The 24,791-nt window shown below is 43.7% G+C and overlaps 1 protein-coding gene across 5 annotated transcripts in view; it reads right to left on the bottom strand.

The window, feature by feature from the left end:
• Window positions 1–18,513, bottom strand: part of NME9 (NME/NM23 family member 9) — a 30,345-nt gene extending 11,832 nt beyond the window's left edge. Inside the window, exons 1-7 of one of the 5 annotated variants that reach the window (XM_025376631.1) lie at window positions 17,800–17,843; window positions 17,348–17,384; window positions 12,968–13,025; window positions 7,262–7,365; window positions 5,947–6,018; window positions 3,342–3,458; window positions 2,140–2,215 (exon numbers count right to left, since the gene is read on the bottom strand). In XM_025376631.1, coding sequence (XP_025232416.1) covers window positions 2,140–2,215; window positions 3,342–3,458; window positions 5,947–6,018; window positions 7,262–7,365; window positions 12,968–13,025; window positions 17,348–17,380 — 460 coding nt within the window. In that variant the 5' untranslated portion in view covers window positions 17,381–17,384; window positions 17,800–17,843. Of the gene's footprint in view, window positions 1–2,139; window positions 2,216–3,341; window positions 3,459–5,946; window positions 6,019–7,261; window positions 7,366–12,967; window positions 13,026–15,088; window positions 15,186–17,347 lie in introns of all 5 variants that reach the window. The other 4 variants (XM_025376633.1, XM_025376629.1, XM_025376632.1 and 1 more) reach the window with 4 other exon arrangements.
• Window positions 18,514–24,791: the final 6,278 nt, after the last annotated feature.

The raw sequence follows: 24,791 nt of genomic DNA, 5'->3' as shown, positions 1-24,791 counted from the left end.
CTGTGTCACCCAGGCTGGAGTGCAATGGTGCGATCTCGGCTCACTGCAAGCTCCGCCTCCCAGGTTCACGCCATTCTCCTGCCTCAGCCTCTGAGTAGCTGGGACTACAGGCGCCCGCCACCACGCCCGGCTAGTTTTTTGTATTTTTAGTAGAGACGGGGTTTCACCATGTTAGCCAGGATGGTCTCGATCTCCTGACCTCGTGATCCACCCGCCTCGGCCTCCCAAAGTGCTGGGATTACAGGCTTGAGCCACCGCGCCCGGCCAGCCAGCTCATTTTCAACAAAGGTGCCAAGAACATACAATGGTGAAAGGACATTCTCTACAATAAATGGTGGTGGTTAAACTGAATAACCATATGCAGAAGAATGAAACTACACCCCTATTTCTCACCATATACAAACACAAAATCAAAATAGATGAAAGGCACAATTCTAAGACCTGATACTATGAAACTGTCAGAAGAACACTGGGGAAATGGTCCAGGATATTGGTCTGAGCAAAGGTTTTTTGTGTAAGACCTCAAAAGCATAGGCAACAAAAGCAAAAATAGATAAATGAGATCACATCAAGCAAAGAAGCTTCTGCAAAGCAAAGGAAACAATCAACAAAGTGAAGAGACAACCCACAGAGTGGGAGAAAATATTTGCAAACTATCCCTCCGACAAGGGATTAATAACCAGAATATATAAGGAGCTCAAACAACTCAAAAGCAAAAAGAAAATCTGATTTTTAAATAGGCAAAAGATCTGAGTAGACATTTCTCCAAAAAAAGACATAAAAATGGCCAATGGGTATATGAAAAAGGTGCTCAATATCAGTAATCATCGGGGAAATGCAAATCATAAAATCACAATAAGATTTCATCTCACCCCAGTTAGAATGGGGACTATTAAAAAAAAAAAAAAAAGGGAGGCTGGGTGCAGTGGCTCACGTCAGTAATCCCAGCACTTTGGGAGGCCAAGGCAGGTGGATCACCTGATGTCAGGAGTTCGAAACCAGCCTGGCCAATGTGCTGAAACCCAGTCTCTACTAAAAATACAAAAATTAGCCAGGTGTAGTGGCGGGTGCCTGTAATCCTAGCTACTCAGGGAGGCTGAGGCACCAGAATCGCTTGAACCTGGGAGGCAGAGGTTGTAGTGAGCCAAGATCGTGCCACTGCACTCCAGCCTGGGCGACAGAGGGAGACTCCATCTCAAAAAAAACAAAACACTAAAAAGAGAATAATGAGGCGAGGATGTAGAGAAGGGGGAATGTTCATATACTGCTGGTATGAATGTAAATTAGCACAGCCACTATGGAAAACAGTATGGAGGTTCCTGAAAAAACAAAAATAGAACTACCAGATGATCCAACAATCCCACTACTATGTATATATGCAAAAGAGAGGAAATCAATATATTGAAGAGGTATCTGCACTCCCATGTTTATTGCAGCAATATTCACAATAGCCAAAATATGCAATCGACTTAAGTGCCCATCAATGGATGAATAAAGAAAATGTGGTGTATGTACACAAGGGAATATTATTCATTAATTAAAATTATTAAAATCCTGTCATTTGTGGCAACATGGATAGAACTGGAGATCATTATGTTAAGTGAAATAAGCCCCCAAGCAAAGAACAACAAATAGCACATGTTCTTACTCATATGTGGGAACTTAAAAAAATGGATCTCGTGAAGGTAGAGAGTAGATTGGTGATTACCAGAGGCCAGGAAGTGGAGAGAGAGGGATGAAGAGAGGTTGATTAATAGGTACAATCTACAGATAGAAGAAATCAGACCTGGTATTCAAGAGATCAGTAGGGTGACTATAGTTAACATTAATCTATTGTACATGTCAAAATAGCTAGAAGAAAATAATTTGGATATCCATAGCATAAAGAAACGATAAATATTTAAGGTGATGGATATCCCAATTACCCTGATTTAATTATATGTATGCATCAAATTATCTCATGTACTCTGAAAATATGCACATCTATTATATATCAATTTTTATAAGAAAATTATGAACCATTAAAAAATCTTCTCAGAGTTCAGATTGCTCAATAAACTGAATACTCATCTATTTTAAACACACATCAAATCTGAGTCTGCTTTGCCTTTTTCCCTTGCTCATTGGTTCTGCACTCACCCATGTCCTCATCTTCACCATTGTTCTTTCCATGGGAAACACATTCATCTTCATCAGAAAGAGCCTCATCTTTAATCTAGTATAAATTGGTCATTAAAAGAAAGTAGTTAGCTAATTAACATTACCACTAACACCTTCAAAAACCTGTAGAGACTAAAAAAAGCAAAGCTCCAAAACACAGAGAAAAAAAATGTCAAAGTTATCAGTCTTGGAAACTTTACAAGACCCTTTTTGGTGGCTGGGTGCTGGTGTGGGGCTGACAGAATTAGAATACAAGAAAAGCCAAGCTTATCTTAAGTTTTAGAGTCTACCTCTTTTCATACGCATTAAGTAGAGATAGTTGATAAGAAGACAAAGAATGGAAATGTAAGTAAATATTAAGAGATTGACTATGCAGTACAGAGAAGCAGTAAAGAGAGATAATATTCCCTTGGAGAAGGCACATGAAAATATTAGCATTTGCAGTTTTCTTTCAGGAGGGAAAATGGCCAGGTTTCTTGGGAAAAATATGATTTGATTCTAATCCATTCCATAAAAATGGAGCTTTGCTATTTGGAATTTAATAAGAAAACTTGAACAATGAACATGGAATGGTGTGGAGTCACATTTGCCAGATGCTCAAAGCACCAGGAAATACCTCTCTACCTATGGTATGTTGATTTTTCAAAGGCAGCCAATTATTTGAAGAACTGGCAGTTGATGTTATCATGGAAATAATTTATCAAAATCACAAGCTATGCTGATTCTATTTCTCATGTTAATGACAGACCTTGATTTCTCAGTTAAAGAAATGAGCCCTCTGAGTTCACAAGTAAAACCTTCAGGAATATGAGCCAGTGGGTCACTAGGAGAGATTTCACCTCAAGGCTGAGAGGAGCCCAGGATAGCTGACTTCTCCTACGCATCACTCCATTCTGTAACTTGATTTTCATTTCCGAATTCATTGTTAAGAGTTGAAGTGGGAGATGAAAGGGAAATTGATAAAATAAAGTGCTCTGTATGAAAGAGATGGCTTTTATAAGAAGGTTTCAAAATGCACACATATCACCAGGGCACAGTGCTTGAGGAACAGACCCAGGTGAAACTTTTATGAAGCTGTCCACCAACGGCTCCAGGACAGTCAGGTAAGGGGGATGGGGACTGCTGATCTCTCCTACTAGCGCACTTGTGAGTTAGCTCTTGTAGAAGTGACCTCCAGTTACCACTTTCCGTTCTCTGCCTTCAGCCAGCACTTTCCTTTCGGCCTCCAGCTGGTCTAGGATGGTTTTCTGCAGCAGTGGGGCATTTGCTCCTCTAACCACAGCCACCAGTTCTCCTCCCTAGAATATGTTACAAACAGCATGAAATACTCTTGGCAAATATTAATCTCTTTCAAGAGATGGCGAGAGTGTCTAGGAGTGTGTGTGCCCAAGATCAAGGTCCCTCAACCCCAGGCTCATAGCAGTGTGCTCACTTCTGCTGCCCTCCCTTGGCAGGATGCTCTCAGGTCTGCTTCTAGGATTTTTGTTTGTTTGTTTGAGATGGAGTCTCGCTCTGTCGCCCAGGCTGGGGTGCAGTGGCGCGATCTTGACTCACTGCAAGCTCCGCCTCCCAGGTTCACGCCATTCTCCTGCCTCAGCTTCCCAAATAGCTGGGACTACAGGCGCCCGCCACCATGCCCAGCTAATTTTTTTTGTATTTTTAGTAGAGACAGGGTTTCACAGTATTAGCCAGGATGGTCTTGATCTCCTGACCTCGTGATGCGCCCATCTTGGCCTCCCAAAGTGCTGGGATTACAGGCGTGAGCCACCGCGCCCAGCCGATCTGCTCCTAGTTTTAAATGATTTCTCTTTTTCTGATCTCTACCTTCATGCCACTCCTTTCAAAGCTTCCTTCAGGGTAACCAGCAGTTCATTAAGGGAGGAACAGTACATAGTAAGTTATGAGTGACTAAGTGTGGCTTACACATGACTTACTCATTCAACAAATATTATTGAGCACTTACTATACCAAGCACCAAGGCAGAGGCAAAGAATATAAACATTAAACATGAAAAAACATAGCTGCAGCCTTCATGAATGGGGACTAGAATGGGGAGAGGGATGACTGGACATGCCGAAGAAACAATTACAATACTATAAAATAATTGCTGTAAGTAATACGGAAATTTATAAGTGCTTGGAACTTGGGGCAAGAATTGCCAGCATCATCTGAGATGGTCAGGGAAGGCTTCACAGTCGAGGTGGTATTTGGGATGAACCTGAGTTTCTGCTTTAACTCTTTCAAAAGTCTGTTTGTTTGTTTGTTTGTTTGTTTGATGGAGTTTCGCTCTTGTTGCCCAGACTGGAGTTCAATGGCATGATCTCGGCTGACTGCAACCTCTGCCTCCTGGGTTCAAGTGATTCTCCTGCCTCAGCCTCCTAAGTAGCTGGGATTACAGGCACCTGCCACCAGGCCTGGCTAATTTTTGTATTTTTAGCAGAGACGGTGTTTCACCATGTTGGCCAGGCTGATCTCAAACTCCTGACCTCAGGTGATCTGCCTGCCTCGGCCTCCCAAAGTGCTGGGATTACAGGTGTGAGCCACCGTGCCTGGCCAAAAGTCTCTACGTTTGTACTCACAAAGAAATGAATCTGGAGAGGGAGAAGTTCACATAGAGTGGGTCCTCCTTCCATTTCCATCCCATCCCTTAATGGACCACCATGGGGTTGAAGATTGTGGCCCATGTTCCCATACAGCCAAGTAAGATTTATGCTTTAATTGCTATGGGCTCAGGCAATTAAGCCATTGTGGTCGCATTTCTGCAGCTGAGCTCTGATGTCAACCGTGTCTGGGGCATGCTCATCTCCGAGCTCCTCCCTGCTTCTCCCTCTTTTCCTCCCAATCATGTTATGTCATGTAAGTTCAGTCTCCCTACTAAAATCCAAAGCTCAAATAATGTTTTATCATAAGTTTCCAATTTGTAATACTTGCAGTGCTGAGGCCAGGAGGCTGAAGTTTTCAAAATTGAACAACCCTAGCCTGGTGTTCGGAGACCTGGTTGAGTAGATCCTGGTATTCCTGACTCTACAATGAGGGGGCTGGTCTGAGTGAGGAGGAATATCGATCCATTGCCATCAGAGCCTGGCAGGTGGCCTAAACCTGGGAAGCCAAGTGTGAAACAGTGGGCCCTTAGGGGAATGGAGCTGGACCATGGATGTCACACCCAAGGACATCCAAATTATATTTTCAAAACACTGGGCCACTTGACTTTCCTCAATAGTCCCTCTCATTTCTAACTTTCTGTAAACATATCTTCACATTTTATGATTACATAAGGGTGAATGAAGAGCTTGTCTGCCCATAAAGGAGTATCTATTTTTACTAAAAAGTCCCCTTTATGGAGCAAAGGATAGAAATCTTGAAATCCTGTGCTCTGAGAGTGAAGCCTCCAGTCTAGAGTATTCATGGGCCAAAAAGGAGCATGTACATTTGAGTGACTGGTACTCTCTTCCCGTGTACAGCAAGTCAGGAAGGCTGCCCCAGCACCGTGGCCACCAGGGTGCTGTGTCATTCACCTCCTTGGGCGCAGGGCCCTCAGGCCACCATCCTAGTCAACAGCTTGTATCACCACTTCGACTTGGGGGTGGGGGTGTCTGTATGTAGCCAACATCATAAAAAAAGACTGGGAGGCATCAGAGAAAACAGCATCACTTGTTTGAATCTGTGAGGCCTCTTGGTGGTTCCCATTAATTCTCCCAAAGATAATTAATGTCAGTGAGATGCTTCTATTTTGAACTCTAATGATGTGCAATTGTCAAATAGTTCTGGTTCTGAAAATGTACTTACTGCATAAAACAGAAAGGTGGGCTCGCACTTCCCTCGGTACTTTTCGAGGACATCAAGACGATCTGCCTCTGCCTAAAGAAAACCACTATCAGCAGCTACCCTGGGTGCAGGGGGTGCAGGGCCCGACTGATCGGTGGGAAACCACACAGGGAACTGAACACCCCCAGGACTGACTTCCCCAGGTGGAGCCCCGATTTGCTCTCATGCTGTTCCTGCTAATCAGAGCTGTCCTATAAAATTGCAGACATGTACTCTCTTGAAGAATCAAATGAGGAGGAAGCAAGAGTATCTCCTGCCCCACCCAGCTACTGTACCAGTCCAAGGGAGCACTACTGGCTAATGTCCTTCTGCAGCCCTGACTGACAACCGAGGTGAAGGTCCTCAGGCACCGACTTCATTGTCTGAGAAACCTGCTACACATGGGCATAAGAGATCCCCCACGCAAGCCCTTCTACAGCACACTCCCTATGGAAGCACCAAGACTGACTGCCAAAGGAAGAACTGCAAAGTCCCTGAAGTCCAACTTCTTGAGTGATTAGTGTAAGTTATATTTTCTCCTGTCTTCACTGCCTATGAACCTCAAACCCATGCAGCATATCAACAGTGTCTCTTGAATACTTCTCTAGAATTTATTCCCATTTCCATACATTCATCCAAATAAATATTTGCTGTAAGTTCCCCTTTATGAAGCAGAGGATGGAAATCTGAAAGTGACATTTCAGTCAACAGTGTTCACAAGCCAAGAAGGAGATGCGGCTGGGGTGGTGGCTCACACCTGTACTCCCAATACTTTGGGATGCTGTGGTGGGAGGATTGCTTGAGCCCGGGAGTTCTAGACCAGCCTGGGTGATATAGTGAGACCTTGCCTCTACAAAAAGTTAAAAAATTAGTGAAGCATGGTGGCATGTGCCTATATAGTCCCAACTAGTTGGGAAGCTGAGGTGGGAGGATCATTTGAGGCTGGGAGGCAAAGGCTGCAGTGGGCCATGATCCCACCACTGCACTCCAGCCTGGGTGACAGGAGAAAGAAAAAAGAAGAGGGAGAATATGCATTTGAGTGATATATATTTCTTCTCTTTATATAGCACCAAGAACTGCTCAAGCCAAGAGTGATACAGGGAGGTGGGGTGGGGAATAGGAACCTTCATAGCTAGAGAAATTAGAAAGTATCATGACAGTATCAACAAAAAGCCCACACTGATTCCTTTTTAATGATCTGGGAAAGGCCACTCTCACACTTCTCCTTCCTGACTCTTTTAAATTTTTAAATTCTTTTTACAATGTTGTATGACTGTTGGATGAGAGAGAATCTTACTAATGCAAAGTGCAGAAGGTCCAGGCCGACCTCGATCCTCATCTTCTGGAAGAGGCTCACCACAGGTTTGCAGGGGCCACACCAGCCTTGATAGACATCAACAACTGTGTGGAACCAAGAAGCAGGAACATTCAGTAGACACCAGCGCCCACCACACCAGGCACAATTTATACCTGTGCATTCTAATCCCCCGCAAATGGACATTCATTTGCAGGGATATCTAATGGTTAAAGGGATTTACTGTCTCATGAGATTATAAGCAAGTATGGAAACACAGCTAGCCCTCATTCTTATGAACTTGGTATACTGAATTCTAAATACAGTATAAGTATAGCAGAAAATAATTTTCTTAACATGGCTCCTTTATCTTTATCAGGCTACATTCAGGGTTAGGCCTAACACAGGGTGGCCCTCAATGATATTGGAATTAGACTGAAACTGTCTATTCTAAAAAGGAGAGGTCACTCACTGTAGGTGACCCAGCAGCACACAATTGACTTTTATGTAATCCTTGGATAATAAACACAGGTTTGACCTTTTCTTCTGATGAATTAAAAGCCACTTTCTTTGGGTGGAGCAGAGTTTTATTTACTTTAGAAAAATCAACATTTTTCTCCCAGAAAGTGAGCCTGATAGAGAGCTAGAGACAAACTTGGATACCTTTTTCTTCTTTAGTCCCAATCTATAGTACATGTCAGGGCTGGATGTAGGGGAACCCTCTCATCTGAGTGTTGTGAACCACACGATCTACAGGAAGCTAAGCAAACCAAGGCAACTCCCGTGTACTGGATTTGTGCAGGACCTGCCCCACACGACCATGAAGCGGCAGCAAGGGCTAGATGGTGACATACCAGTGGCCATATTTTAGAGGAGGGATATCTGCCAAAAGGCTTCAACACTCCCAGAGTTCATGCCTGTTCCACACAGGTGAGCATTTCGGTTCAACCGCTAGAGTAGCATAGTCACAGGGAGATCGTGTCAAAATTGCTAATAATTGATTAACTCTGTCCATTTTAATAGCATGCAATTTGTGATTTTACTTATCACAGATTCACATTTCAAAATTTTCCCATCAAGTGAGAACTATTAATATAATACAATATAAATTGTCATGACTAAAGTTAGTATAGAGACTGGTGGCACTGTACTAACACTGCTCTGTACTAACCAGGCTTCCCATGAAGAGGTGACTTGCACTGGGCATTGTAGAGAGCCCAGGCTTGGATGGGCAGAGAGGGAGACTGTGGTGCAAAGGATGGGCACCAGGCATAGGTGGCAGACTCAGGGACCCCTGGGCAGCCTGCTGGACCAGACCTGCCTGAGGTGGTGTGGTAGGAAGTGGTGGCAGGGATCACTGGAGGAATCTGGAATGTGGGGCTTGAGGAGCTCTATCCTGAATCACTAGGCAACGAGGATTCACAGTAAGTATTAGAGAGAAGAGGGAGCTAATATCTTGGACTTGCCTGCATCCAGAATTGTAAGAAATAAATTTCTGTTCTTTATATACTACATATCTGTAGTGTCCTGTTACAGTAGCATAAACAGACTAAGCTATTCTGCTTTAGCTGCAAGAGGGCAGGTGCACTTTGCTTTTCTCTAAAAAGCCCGGTGAGATGGATATCATTATTGCACTATCGAGATGAGGAAACTGAAGTTCAAAGAGGTGAAGTCATGGACCTAAGGTAAGAAAGCAAATTCTCAAGCAGTATAGCTTAGTCCATTTATGCTGCTGTAACGGGACACTACAGACTGGGGCAGTTTATAATGAAAAGAAACTTATTTCTCATAGTTCTGGAGGCTGGCAAGTACAAGATCAAGGTGCCAGCAGGTTTGGTTGTCAGATAAGGGCTGCATCCCTCTGGAGGAGAATTATACTGTGTCCTCACATGACGGAAGTCAAGGGCAAGAGGAATAAACTCCTTCCATCAAGCCCTTTTATAAGGGCACTTAATGCCACTCATGAGGGGCACTACTCCCCTTTTAAAGGCCCCACCTCTTAAAACCATTACTTTTGACATTCAGTTTCAACACTGAATTTTGAAGGGGGAAACATTTAAACCACAGTACAGCAGAATCAAGTTTTTTATTTTATTTTATTTTATTTTTGAGATGGAGTCTGGCTCTGTTGCCTAGGCTGGAGTGCAGTGGCCGGATCTCAGCTCACTGCAAGCTCCGCCTCCTGGGTTTACGCCCTTCTCCTGCCTCAGCCTCCTGAGTAGCTGGGACTACATTAGCTGGGACTACAGGCACCCGCCACCTCGCCCGCCTAGTTTTTTGTATTTTTTAGTAGAGACGGAGTTTCACCGTGTTAGCCAGGATAGTCTCGATCTCCTGACCTCGTGATCCTCCCGTCTCGGCCTCCCAAAGTGCTGGGATTACAGGCTTGAGCCACCGCGCCCGGCCAGAATCAAGTTTTAAATCCTGTGTTGCCTGATGCCATAGCCCATGCTCTTTCAACTGCTCCAGGGAAGAAGCAAGATGCATAAATTCAGCAGTGTTCATTGGTTCAGCCAAGTAGCACAATTTTGCAGAATGTGAGAACCCAAGCTGGGTATAGGAGGAATGAGGAAGCCAGACACACGGGTGGCAGAGGGGATAGAATGAAAAGAATGTAGGCAGAATACTAGGGATGAAAATGAAGACGGTGTGGAAAGGACTTCACCTTTGAGCCTGGCAGAGAAAAAGAACTAGCGAGGGGTGGGGAGAGATTGTTGGAGGGGAAAGGAGAACAAACTCAACTCTAAACAGGCTGGGTTTTCAGTACCAACCAGAAAATCTAAGACAAGTGATCACAAAGGCAACCAGACATCCAAGCAGGAGAGTGGGATTTGGGTTCCACAGCATCCAGGTAGAGGATAAAGTTCTGGGCTTTCCTGAAGACAAGAGTTTCACAATTGACAGATTTTAATTTATTTTTTTATTTCAGCCTACTACAGTTATGTGGGTGAGGGCCAAAAAGGGCATCTGGGTCAAGCCAGGAAAATGTCCCTGAAGACTTAGAGGGCCCTGTACACAGGCCCACTGAAAAGGGCAGATTTAAATCCCAAAGGAAAAAAGCTGGGGCTCAACTCTCTGTGCTGTATTTGTATTGATAGTGCACCTGCCATTGCTACTAGCTTCTCCCTCCCTCTTGGGCGCCCTGGCTCTGTGAGGAGTGGTGGGCACAAAGGCACCTTCACAAAGTTATGGAGGAAGCGGGGATGGGGGGAGGGGGGAGGAAGGAACAGAGAGGAAGTGTTTAATTTGACTCTGAGTGAGAGGAAGCAAAACAGAGAAGCCACATGGAAGGAATGGCAGAGACAAGAAAATGTGTGTGTGTGTGTGTGTGTGTGTGTGTGTGTGTGTGTGTGTGCGCGTCTGTGCATGCATGTGTAGGTCTGAAGGGACTTTGGCATGTTGAAAGCAGGTGAAAATGAGCCAGCAGAAGGCAAGGTTTCCAAGATGCTGGTGGTTTACTTTGGAAGCAAATTTCTGCTGGCTGGAGAGAGAGAGAGAAAAACACATATCTATGTATTTATATGCTCCATATCTATATATTCCTCTAGACTGCCTGATGAGAAGGAGCAAAGAGGAGGTCCTGCTACCTTCAGTCAACAGAGGCCCTTGAACCATTTAGACCAGGCTTGGCAGAGGGTCAGTGCTCACTGGATGTTAGCTACTGTCACATAGGGTGCTTAGCAAGGTGGCTGGCACACGATACATTCTCAAAAAATTAAGGAATGGTGGTTTTTTCACAGTTGTTAAAGAAATGGAAATAATGATTTGTTTCACCTGGAGTCATGTTCCAGTTGCCCAGACAAGACACATGGACAAATGGTTAAGCCTTGGCACCATCAAAAAGACTTTATAATCCCTCAAACAGTAGAGTGTTTGAGGGATTATACTCACACCCACACAACTGAATCAGCATTTATCTAGTACCCACTCAGCCTCAGTCCCAGGCAAGTCTGCTACAGATGTGAGATTAAAAAGCCAATGCTGGCCGGGCGTGGTGGCTCACACCTTAATCCCAGCACTTTGGGAGGCCGGGGTGGGCAGATCATTTGAGGTCAGGAGTTTGCCATCAGCCTGGCCAAGACGGTGAAACCCTGTCTCTACTGAAAATATAAAAATTAGCTGGGTGTGATAGAATGTGCCTGTAATCCCATCTACTTGGGAGGCTGAGGCAGAAGAATCACTTGAACCCCAGAGACGGAGGTTGCAGTGAGCCAAGATGGCACCACTGCACTTCAGCCTGGGTGACTCAGTCTCAAAAAAGGAAAGACCAAGCCAATGCCGTTGTGTTTAGAGTCTAGGAGAAAAGCCATGATGGTCTTTCCCTACAGGGCCACAGCAAGTGGGGTGTGTGCTGGAGGGATTGAGACAGAGACTCACCCCAAGTGCCCTAGGAGCTCCCAGGAGGGACGTGACCACACAGAGGTTCCAGAAAGATTTCATATGAGGAAGGTAATTTTGCACTGGGTCGGGGAATAAGAAAGATTTCTACAGTTGGTGATAGGCCATGATATCCCATCTGGCTTGAATGGGCTTAAATGCTGACGTCATTTGGTGGAGGGGGTGGTAATGGGCAAGGCTAAGATCAGATACAAGCACACTGAGCAGGTATATTCACAGAAAAACTGAGCAGGCACACAGAGAGTAATAGAGCACAGAGATATCTGCAGTGAATGAGAACGAGAAGTAAAGAGTGGGTGACAGCAGGTGGTAGGCAGCCTCTCAGATGTCTCTAACGATCCCCACCTCCTGGTCCTCATGTACTTGTGTAATCCCCTGCCCTGGAGTGTGGGCTGGACCTAGTGACCAGCTTCTAATGAGCAGAGTATGGCAAAAGCAATGGGATATCACTCTCAAGATTAGGCTAACAAAAGGCTGTGACTTCCAACTTGTACCCTCTCTTAGAGCTCTGTCCTGGGGGAAGCAAGTTACCAGGTTGTGAGTAGCCTCATGGAGAAATCAATGGCAAGAAGTTAATGTCTCTGGCCAACAGCCAGTGAGGACTTGAATCCTTCCTACCAACAGCCTCATGAGTGAGCTTGGAAGTGGATCTTCTTAGGTCTGCCAGTAGCCACACAAAAGAGCTTGGAAGCAAATCTGCTCCTCGTTGAGCCTTGAGATCCCGTCTGACACCTTAACTACCATGGTGAGACACTCTGAGCCAGAGCTGGCCAACTAAGCTGTACCTGAACTCCTGACCCACAGAAACTGGGATAATCAATGTTTGTTGTTTTAAACCACTAAGTTTCTGGGTAAATTGCTAAGCAGCAACAAATAACTGGTGCCAGGAGGATGGGGATGAGGAGGCCCATAGACAGTGGCCTGCTGTTTCCTAATGACTGCAGTCCCAGGTTCAAGTCCCAGTGATGCCTGGCTCGCCTTCCATCCTTTGAGTTCCAAGAGATCCCTGTATTCCCTCCAATGCATTCTCCTTTAGTGCCTGAGGTAATTAGAAGAGGTTTCCTGTTACTTTTAACACCAAACAACCCTGAATACTGACTCCTTTCCTGAACTGAATTTACTGATGTTCAAGCCACACACACACACACACACACACACACACACACACACACACACACATCATCTGTTTTTTTATGAGGTTCAAGGTAATAGGAAAGTAATGTTCATTGCAGCCCTTTTCTTCATGGTTCATCACACCATTTAATAATTTAGAAAAGAATGGATCTAAAAAGTTATTTTACTTTAAATTACCAGTTAGTCCTTTGGAACTGAGCATTTCCTCCCAAAGCTCTTGGGTGCTGATGTTGACCTAAAGCCAAAGAGGATCAAATGCTGTATTACTGAGGGCTCAGGCAGGGAAACAATTCAATCTATTTGCTCTAGATTTCTATCTTTCTATCTCTGAAATACTTACAAGTACAGTTCAAGTTATCCTCTCCCCCGTCTTCTTTTCTCCTTCCTTTTCTCACTCCTTCCCTACCCAGAAAAAAACACTATCCTAAGAATAATGTGTACTAGTCTCAGGCATTTAAAAAATAATTTTACATGTTATTTGTCCAGGAACAATATATAAGTTGTTTTTGTGCCCTTAAAATGTACATAAATGTATCAAACTGTAGGTCTCATTTTGAAATTTGTGTTTTCACTTAGTATCAGAATTAAGTTGAATTTATTGCCATTCACTCACATTTTTTTTCTTATCCACAGAGTTCTGGTTTTATAAATATAAAATACAAGGAAAAATACATATTATCCCTCTTCATTAACGTAAAAATTTCTTTTTTTTTTTTTTTTTTTTTTTTTGAGATGGAGTCTGGCTCTGTCACCCAGGCTGGAGTGCAGAGGCTCAATCTCAGCTCACTGCAACCTCTGCCTCCCAGGTTCAAGTGATTCTTATGCTTCAGCCTCCTGAGTAGCTGGGATTACAGGCACGTACCACCACACCTGGCCATTTTTGTATTTTTAGTTGAGACCGGGTTGGACCATGTCGTCCAGGCTGGTCTCGAACTCCTGACCTCAAGTGATCTGCCCACCTCAGCCTCCCAAAGTGCTGGGATTACAGGCATGAGCCACAACGCCTGGCCAATAGTAAACATTTCTGTATAATGTTTTCTACTGTGAAATAATTTCAAACTTACAGAAAGTGTGCAAGTACAGTATAAAGATTTAGGGTTTTTTTTTTTTTTAGGTATTTGGAAGTAAATTACAGCTTGTTATCTCATTACTCCTGAATATATTATTCCTATGTAACACAATACAATAATCAAAATCAGGGGAAAAAAACACTGACATATTGTGAACATTTAATCCTTAGATAGAGTACAACTTTTCCTGTTTATCCCATAATGTCCTGAGTAGCAAAGGAGCTAATCAGAAACGTGTGCTAGATTTATTTGTCAAGTCTCTTTAGTCTGGAATAGTTCTTTAGTCTTTCTCTTCTTTTCACAATGTTGACACTTTGGAAAATGACATGCCAGGTATTTTGTAGAGTGTCCCTCAGTTGGGGCATATGTGATGTTTCCTCCTGTTTGGATTCAAGCTGTGCATGTTTGGACTGGTTGAAATTGGCTGGACTGGTTGGAGTGTTGGAGAAGCTGAAGATTATTCCTCTCACTACTCCCTAGCAGGTGAGACACAATTTCCATCTGCCTATTACTGATGTTCACTTTGATCACTGGATTAACATGGTCTGCCAGGCCTATTGTCTGTAAAATTATTCCCTTTTTCTTTGTAATTAACATATTTTTGTGGTGAGCTACTTTGAAATGATATAAATTAAAAGACCACAGAAATTACTACTGGGTTTTTTTGTTTGTTTTTTGAGATGGAGTCTCACTCTGTCACCCAGGCTGGAGTGCAGTGGCATGATCATGGCTCACTGCAACCTCTGCCTCCTGGGTTCAAGCGATTCTCCTGCCTCAGCCTCCCAAGTAGCTGGGATTATAGGTGCCCGCTACCACACCCGGCTAATTTTTTGTATTTTTAGTAGAGACAGGGTTTCACCATGTTGGCCAGGCTGGTTGTGAACTCCTGACCTCAAGTGATCCGCCTGCCTCGGCCTTCCAAAGTGCTAGGATTACAGGCATGAGCCAGCACGCCTGGCCTACTATTGTTCTTGATACAGGTATGCCAAGGTCTATGTCCCTTTAAAAAAGATAGGATGCATTATTGGCAATAAGGGCAAGAAACATGTAACACCTGCTAATCCTCTATTAAAAGCCCCTTTTTTGGCCGAACGTGGTGGCTCATGCCTGTAGTCCCAACACTTTGGGAGGCCAGAAGTTTGAGACTTGCCTGGCCAACATGGTGAAACCCTGCCTCTACTAAAAAAAAAAAAAAATACAAAAGTTGGCCGGGCGTGGTGGCGCATACCTGTTTTCCCAGCTACTCAGGAGGCGGAGACATGAGAATTGGTGAACCTGGGAGGTGGAGGTTGAAGTGAGATGAGATCATGCCACTGCATTCCAGCCTGGGCGACAGGACAGAATGAGACTGTCTCAAAAAAAAAAAAAAAAAAAAAGAAAGTCTCTCTTTTAAGGAAGCATACTCCTTACTTTTTTTGTTTCAATGAAAAGTAGAAGAAAAACCCAGATGAGTCTTCTTGATGCCTTAAATGAAGTAAGAGAGCTGGACTGATATAACCTTGGGCCCACAACTACAGTCCTGAGGAAAGTGATAGAAGCGTTCAGAAGGACCCCCTGCCCCTACCCAGAGGCTCAGACTTAAGTCACCAGCAACTCTCTGTGGCCCACCCCTGTCACGGAGTGAGTCCCACCAGCTCTGGGGCCAGGACTCTGGGCAGTTGAAGAATCTCAGCCCTGGGAGCCAGGCAAGAGCGGAACGGTGTGGGAACTATCCGGACTTCACTAAGCCTTGCATTTGGTAGGGAATGAATAGGGAATGTGTGGCACCTTTTACCCAGACTGTCCCTTGATGTCCTGTGATTTCTGTCTGTCTCAGTTATAAACGGAACCCCGAATAACCTTGCTGAGAGAGAGGACAAGGTTCCTGGGTTGGCCGACTTTAGGCACTGCTTTCAAGGGGTTTACCTTATAGAGAGGTGACCTTTACACAGATGCCTCAGTGTAAGAGGGGAGGGAGGCCACTCCCTCAGCAGGAGGGAGCACTTACTTTGAGTACTGCATTGTACTCAGAGCTCTGAGTAATACACATGAAAAAATAACAACATTGCTAACAAAAGTTATTACCGCCATAGGAGATCTAGGGCATCAACACATGAAATGACCATAATAAGGGGCAATAACATTAGAGACACCACAGACCGCATCAGACCAGCCAGGAAGTGTCTAAAGGAGTCTCATCACAGCTCTGCAGGCGTTAAAGGACAGGTATTATCCCTCCTGTCTATGTAAAAGATACGGAGGCCAGAGGGTTGAGGAAATGAGTCACACAGCTATGAATGGTAGGACCAGTTGCTCAAAATTTACTTCAACCAGAACATTCATATATGAAGCGCTTTCTGACTCTAGAATCCTAGAATATCAAGGCTGGAAGAAGGCCCTTGGGGATAATTCACACAACATCCTCATTCCATAGATGGGCAAGCTATGGCCCAGAGAGGGTATGTGATGTAGTCAAAGACACAGTTGGCTATAGAGGACACAAGAACTACATCAGGCCTTCTGACTTCCAGTCTAAAAATCCCACCCCACCCCCCACCTCTCCCACCCCCAGCATGGGGTACCCTGAGAATGATGCTGCTTTCCCCTTTCCTCTTTTTTAAACCACTAGACTTTTGAAATCCACATGCAAACTGTCCTACCGAGGACAATGAGAGAAAAACCAGATGTCTCAAAATCGCTAAAGCTCTATTATCTAGGAGGCACTCTAGCCTTAGTATGCATCTTACTGGGACCAGCTGATGATGAGACATTTTAAAGTTTGTTTTAAAATGTTCCCGTGTTACAGATCATCCAGATGATCTCCTTATGACAAAGCACTCTCTCCCAATTCCAGGGTCTATTCCTGCATGCTTTTACCATCACTTCAGAATCAACCACTGTTTATTGTCCAGAACCATGGAAAAGAGCAGTTGCTGGCTTCTGAATTCACTTGTCCCACATGCAAATGAAGTAAGGTACTCTATATAACAAATGCCCAGCACATAATACATCTCAAAACATATTTGTTAATAAGTGAAATTTGATGAGAACAGTGGTGGGAAAATTGGGTCTCCACAGAGCACACAGTTACAGACTCATGCCCAAAGTCAAAAGAACCTATACTGTATTCTCTGTGCAAGCTGCAGTTATATTTCAACAACAGTAACAAAATAACCGTCACATCGAATTATGTTGATTCATATTTTCTTGGTTTGTAGTTTTATTTAATGCATGTTTAGGTTTTATGGTTGTATACGCACTATAAATATAAACAGCTTCTACTCAGTTTTGTTTGCATTAATTTTGTTTGCCTAAAATTTGTCATCACTGGGGTTCCAAGATAAGTTTTGGCCCTTTAAGACAGAAGGGTACATCACTCAAGTTTGGGAACACTGTCACATACTGCTAGCAAACAAAATGTCACTTTTATACTACAACCCCGCTCCAATCACCCTCGTCTTCCCCGAGCCCAACCCAGAGCTGGAAGCTAGCGCCCCTTGAGGCTTACCTGCAGGGCAATTTCCTTCTTCCTGCTGCCCATGGCTCTGCAAAGAAGACGAAGCCCTGTTACCGCGGCCGTGGGCCGTTCCCCCGCAGCCTCGCGACAAACCGCTGCGTGGATCAGCAAGCCCAGAGCCTCCTTCAGATAAGCCCCCCTCCTATGGCCCCCGGCCCCTTTTTAAGATGCTTCTAACTGGCGGCAAATCAACACACTGACACAAAGTGAACACCCCACGAGGAAGCGGAGCCTGCAGTCCGCGGGCTCGTGGCTCGCCGGGCGGTTTTCTGGGGATCTGCAAAGCCCCCTTCCCACCCCGGAGCCGGCCAGGGGGCTCCAGCAGAGGCCGGAGTCAGTGCACGGGGCACAGTGCAGCCTGCCGGTCACAGGGTCTCCAGTCGAGGAATTCGAACCAAAAACCGACATGGGACCCTGTCATCCCTGCTGTTCTTATGGATTACTGGGAAACTGAGCCACTGCGAACGACAGGTACACGATCTTCGACGCGCCCGGAGTCACCAACCGAGTCTGCAGCGACCTAGCCGCGGTCGTCATGGCAACCTGGCCCCCCTGCCAGGCCTGCCAGGAAAGCCGGCGGACACGTAAGCCACGCCCACTCTGGGCCCAACGCAGTCTCTTCGCGGAGACTCTGAACCCAGCCAGCGAGAGGCAGGAGGGAGTCCCGCCCCTTGCCCTCCATATCGGACTATGGGAACCCACTCATTGGCTGCAGCGTTTGTCAGCGTCTGGAGGCTTTGAACCCACCAGGCAAAAACCCAGTGCATCTGTGCGTTGCACAGTCGCATCTGTGAATCCCTGCGTCCCTCCTGCCCCGCCTGCCAAGACTGCTGTGCAGCTTTTCTACCGTCACATACCGGTAAAATGTGTGCAAGGTAGGGGGCGTCTCCAGATTTTAAGGGGTCTGCAAGCGTTCTCTTTAAGACAAAGAATATGAAATTACAAATTCAAAATTAGATATGAAAGTCAACTGAGACACATACAAAACAGTTACAAACATTGTAGATATTAATCCAACTCTATCAATAACCACTTTAAATGTGAATAACCTGATTACACCAATTAAAAGAGAGATTGTCAGAGTGGATTTCAAAAACAAACAAAGCCCAGTTGCGTGTTATCCACAAGAAAATACATTAAAAGCAAAAAAATAGAGATAGCTATACCAGGCTGACACTAACTAAAAAAATAGCTGAAGTAGCTATGTTAATTTCAAGAAAAGCAGACTTCAGAACAAGGAAATTTATCAAGTATAAACAGGGACATTACATAAAGGTAAAGGATCAATTATTTGGGAAGACATAACAATACTTAACATGTATGTACTTAAAAACAGAGCACCGAAATATGTGAGGCAAAAAAAGATAAAACTGCAAGGAAAAATAGGTAAACTCACTATTATAATAGAATATTTTAATACCATTTTTAAAATACCATTAAAATATTTTAATACCATTTTAATACATCCAGCAGGCAGCAAATGAGCAAGGATATAGTTGAACTGAAAAAATCAATCAAATTGATCTAATTGACATTTATACAATACTTAATTCAACAACAGCGGAATATAGATTCTTTCTCAAGCTCACATGGAACATTCACTGAGATAGACCACAATCTAGGCCATAAAACATAGCTTAACAAATTTAAAAGGATAGAACAAAGTATGTTCTCTGACTACAATGGAATTAAACTAGGAATCAATCACAGCTGATGAAAGAAATCTGGAAGATTTAAATAGATGAAGAAATATTCCATGTTCATGGATAGGAAGAATTCATATTGTTAAGATATGAATTCTTCCCAAGTGAAGCATACACCAAATGATTTCCATCCAGGGAGTGCTGATACCCTGCTTAGCCATAAGGTACCCAGCAACCCTCTGTGAAGTACAGGGCGATGGATATACTGAAGACTGAACATCTTCCTACCTGTCATCCTGCCTTCTCCCACTTCAGCTCTGAATCCACCTACTCTTTTCTTGCATTCAGTCCCATGGCAATATTCAGTTCCATGATAATATTGCTCAGAGCCACAGTCACTCCTTAAGACACTGCATTGCAAACTGAGTTGACTAGATGCAAATCATGTTCATTGCCACAAGGTGGTGGTTGTTCAAGCCCTTGAATGTGTGGAATCTCCCTTAGAATTTAGTTTCCAAAATAAAATTCAAATCAGATGCTAAACTCCTCCTGCCAGTGCACGGAAAGATAGTGACATTTATTCTTTCTGAAAGGGTTAAATTTCTTACCATGTGGTCTCTATTACAAAATGTACTCACATCTTTGCTAGGCTAGACCTCAGAAACAAATTTAGGTAAACCACATGTCCCCAGTTTGCCGGGACACCCCCACTTTTCACCTGTTGTCCCCTGCAATTATTAATAGCAACCCCTCTCACTTTCAAAAGTGTACAGTTTGGGTTGGGTGCAGTAGCTCACGCCTGTAATCCCAGCACTCTGGGAGGCCGAGGCAGGTGTATCACTTGAGGTCAGGAGTTCGAGACCAGCCTGGCCAACATGGTGAAACCCTGTCTCTACTAAAAAAAATAGCCGGGCATGGTGTTGTATGCCTATAATCCCAGCTACTTGGGAAGCTGAGGCAGCAGAATCGCTTGAACCCAGAACACGGAGGTTGCAGTGAGCCAAGATCGTGCCAGCCTGGGCGACAGAACAAGACTCCGTCTCAAAGAAAAAAAAATGTACAATTTGGACAACATGGAACCTCATCAGTTTTTTCCCAGATGAATCACCTTGGGTCACTCCTGCTTTTTAATAAAACTTCCATCTTTTACATGTTTTGTGACATAGGTCAATGGTTTTTTTTGTTTTGTTTTATTTTTTTTTCTGTTTTATTTGTTGTTGTTGTTTTTTGAGACAGAGTCTCGCTCTGTCGCCTAGGCTGGAGTGTGGTGGCGCGATGGCTCGGCTCACTACAACCTCTGCCTCCCGAGTTCAAGCAATTCTCCTGCCCCAGCCTCCCGAGTAGCTGGGACTACAGGCATGTGCCACTACGCATAGCTAATTTTTGTATTTTTAGTAGAGATGAGGTTTCACCATGTTGGTTGGCCAGAATGGTCTCCATCTCTTGACCTCATGATCCACCTGCCTCAGCCTCCCAAAGTGCTGGGGTTACAGGCATGAGCCACCGCTCCCAGCTGGGTCAATGTTTTTATTTATTATCCAAAAGTCAGATTTTTTTCCAAATGTATCTATTTTTAATCAGCCCTTCCCTCAGTGACGTACTTTTTTGTTTTATTTTAATGCAAAACCTGCTAACTTTAAGGGCTACTGAGATGTTTTAGAGTTCGAAAGATTAAAAACCAAACTCTTCCTCCAGCAACTCATGTTTATTGCCACAAGGTGGTGGTTTACTCAAAGGAAACCCTTCTGAGACCCAAATTGGACACTAGGAGCATTTTCTTTATCAAAATACTTCAGAACTGATGTGACTCTGTAAAACAAGAATGACCGTTCTCACTTTAAGAGGAAATCATAGACCAAAGCAGGCTGTATTTCCTCAGATACCTTCCCGTTTTTCATCGTAGAAGATAAGAATGTATATACACATCTTCGTCTAACCTGACTCCTCTCTCCTTCCGGGTGTAATGGCTTCTTTTTTCCACAAGTAACAGCAGGTCCCTCCTGTACCTTGCTCTGAGGAAGGCAGCCGGGAGTGGTAGAACTGGGAGCTTTAGGATCAGACAGATGTGGGCTGGATCACAGGTACACCTACTACCTGTCTAAGCTTGGGTGAAGCTACTTCAGTTTATTCAGTCAGTCTTAGTTTCCTCATCTTTAATTTTTTTTTTTTTTTTTTTTTTTTTAAGAAATGGGGTCTTGTTATGTTGCCAGGTGCCTGGAACTCCTGTGTTCAAGCAGTCCTCCCACTTCAGCCTCCCAAGCAGCTGGGACTACAGGTGCCCACCACCATGCCCAGCTTGTTTCCTCATCTTTAAATAGGGAAATAAGACCTACCTTTCAGGAATGTTGTGGAGAGAGGTAATGTGTTTCAAAATTTCTTGACATTAAAACCAGTATTATTGTTGTTCTTGTAAAGGTATCATGCACCCTTTCCACGGTATAGAAACGTGTTGGGTAGCAGCTTCCCAGTAAAGGATCACAAGCCATAAGTCCCCAGGAGGTTCATCCAAGTTGTTGTGTGGATCAATATTTTAATTCCTTTTTATTACTTTGTATTCCATGGTCTCAGTAGATCACCGTTTGTTTCAAATTAATATTTGAGTGAGATATGAGGTTTTTTATTTCCCCATACAGATTTCTGGTTGCATAAGCACCATTTGTTGAGAAGACTTTCCTTTTCTTCACTGGATTGATTTGATGTCTCTGTCAAAAATCAATTGGTCATATAAATGTGAGTTTCCTTCAGGATTCTCTAGTCCATTCCGCTGATCTAGTTGACCATCCTTATACCAGTACTTGATTACTAGTTGTATAGTAAGTCTCAAAATCAGGTAATCTAAGTCATCCAGCCTTGCTTTTCTTTTTCAAAATTTATTTGTCTATTTTAAGTTATTTATAAGTCTATTTTAAGTTATTTTAAGTTGTTTACTTTCATACAAATCCTAGAGTCAATCTGTTAATATGTCTTTAAAAATCCTCTTGGAAATTTAAATTGCATTAAACCTAAAGACTGACTTAGGAAGAATTGACATCTTAATAATGTGTAGTCTTCCAGTCCATAAACAGGATGTGTGTTCCATTTATTCTTTAACTTCAGCAATGTTTTATAGTTGCTGAACCAATCTTGCAAGTCATTTGTATTTATTAATGCTATTATTAATGAAATTGACTTTCAAAATTTATTACCAATTTTGCGCTGCCAGTACATAGAAATACACCTGATTTTTTTATATTGACTTTGTATTCTGAGATCTTGCTAAACTTACTTAATAGTGCTAGTAGTTTCTTTGTTGATTGTGAAGGTAACTGTGAAAACACAAGATAGTGAGCCATAAAATGGAAGCAGCCACTCTGAGCCTACCAACCTGCTTTGGACTGTGTTGCAGTTTCTTCATGTCGTAGTAGTCACTGAAGGTTACAATCAAACTGCTCATCTGCATTGTGAGTCCCTGTGGGGCAGGTTGTCCCTGCTACTTCCTAGTGAATCTTTTATAATGAACCTCAGGTTTCCGTCATGACCTGAACGAATGAACCCTATGCTGCCCACCATTCATGCTTAGTGAGAAGTCAGAGGAGATGACAAGGAGACTTCTACATGTTGTAAAGGAATCTGACCATAGGTCCCTCCTGTTGACAGATGTTTCTCCATGGGTCTCTCATGTTTCTGCATATTTTTCAAGCAGAGGCACTGACTGCTTTATTCCCAGCTACCTTTTCAGGAATGTTTATGTAGTGAACAGCGTTGAAAGATAGAGGTAGTACCTCCTTCTAAAGCAAAGGAAAGGTTTGTTTACAGCCTTGGAAGTTAGAGATAGTGTCTCCTTCTGTAGAAAGCAGACTTAACTCTTCAGTGTAAAAGCTTTGGTTTCTTGAAGCTAGGATTCTTCTCCTGTAACACAACCTGCTGCATGTGCAGGTGTCACCTGGCCCTCTCTGCATTGTCCTATGGGAATCAGTTCAGGAAACCTATGCAAAAATGCTAATACTTTGGTTATTGCTATTGCTTTGAATAATAAACTGTCCTTCATCTCTGACCCAGGAGCGACTTATATATTCTTTCACCATCACGATTATGAAAGAATAATTTGTAAGCTTGCAAGGAAGGTAAAATCTCAGATGATTTACAGTTCTTGACACCTCCCTAGAGGTAACAAACTTTGCCCTTGATTGTTCGGCTCCTAGAAAGCATGCTCTTCCAACCGCCCATTAGAACTCCTCGCCCATACACCTGAAACTTTCGAGGCAGAGCTAGATTTCAGTCAAGCTACAAAGACCTCATTATCAAGGACCACACTTCTCCAGTGTTTCACTTGAAGTTTCCTGAATGGCTGCCCTGGAGATTTGAGGGCTTAATGCTAAAAGGCCTTAAGCATTTAGAGATCTCTAAACATCACTAATATTTAACTCAAAGATTTGTGTGCATTTTGGAATACAACATACCCCATCCATATTTGTTTTAATGTAAAAATAACACTTTAAAATTCTAGCCATCAGGGATTTTAAAAGTGTTTTCTAACTGTCTTGTTTGTTAAGACAGTTGACATGATGCCACTGGATGATGCTACTAGATTTCAAAAAATTGGGCTACATTAAAACAAGCAAGCCTTGCATTTCAAATTCGGCATCCAGGCAATTTTTCTTTCTTTGACTTGGTATTACAATATTTCAAGTACTAAAACTCATGAAAACATGTGACCACAAATGAAGATCATTTTTCCATCGTTTTACAAACTGGGGCTTGGTTACTCAGAGGAGACGCTCAGGAAGCTGGCCCCAGGCTGTGGGTGGCAGAATGTCATTGTATCTCCTGTTGAGAGGTCACATTGCTCCTGTGGCAGGGAATGACTCTTACCTAAACTGCTGCTTTTGTTTTTTTTAGGTCTCACTCTGTCACCCAGGCTGGAGTGTGGTGGCCCAATCATCATTGCTCACTGCAGCCTCAAACTCCAGGACTCAAGCAATCCTTTCACCTCAGCCTCCCAAGTAGGGAAGCTACAGGCACATGACACCATTCCCAGCTAATTTTTAAATCTTTTGTAGAGACAGGGTCTTGCTGTGTTGTCCAGGCTAGTCTCAAACTCCTAGGCTCAAGCAGTCCTCCCACCTTGGCCTCCCAAAGTGCTGGTGAAACAGCTCTGTTGTCTGGGGATTTACCTGTGGTACTTTGTCTCACACCGAGAAAGAATTCAGGACACCGACACTCACGAGGAGTGGGTTTAGGAGTGGAAAGTTTAACAGACAAAGAAGAAGAGAAAGAGAACTTCCTCATACTGAGAAAGCAGGTCGCCCAAGAGGGGGTCTTTGGTTTGGGGTGGAATGCGATCAATTTTGTAAAGAGGCTTGAGGAGGCAGTGATTGATTTACATAGGGCCTAGGGGATTGATTTGACCAGGTGTGCCATTTTACAGAGCCCATGAAAAGACTGGCACTTCCGCCATAATCTTTTATTATGCAAATGCAGCTTCTACCTGGCGGTCACCATGACACCAGCACACTTGGTTTTACCTGGATGGTGCCATGACACCCGCATAAATGGTGACAAGGAAAAGGGAGTGGGAACCGCAATATTGGGGGGACCTGGCTCTTAGCCACCTGCATTTACATATGCATATCTATGCTTGCAGCCTGACCTTCCAGGCTGTTTTCTGTTAGACATGGTTTGGGGGCTGCTTTTTATTAAAGGAAAATTCCACCAAGCCTTTCTAGCTGCCTAAAAATAATGTCTTAATAACTCCTATATTACTGGGATTATAGGTGTGAGCCACGATGCCTCGCCCAAGGTCAGCTTTTTAT

The sequence above is a fragment of the Theropithecus gelada genome, chromosome 2 (assembly GCF_003255815.1).
Source record: "Theropithecus gelada isolate Dixy chromosome 2, Tgel_1.0, whole genome shotgun sequence".
Classification (NCBI taxonomy): domain Eukaryota; kingdom Metazoa; phylum Chordata; class Mammalia; order Primates; family Cercopithecidae; genus Theropithecus; species Theropithecus gelada.
The sequence above is the reverse complement of the archived record's forward strand: the minus strand, read 5'-3'. Positions and strand labels throughout refer to the sequence as shown.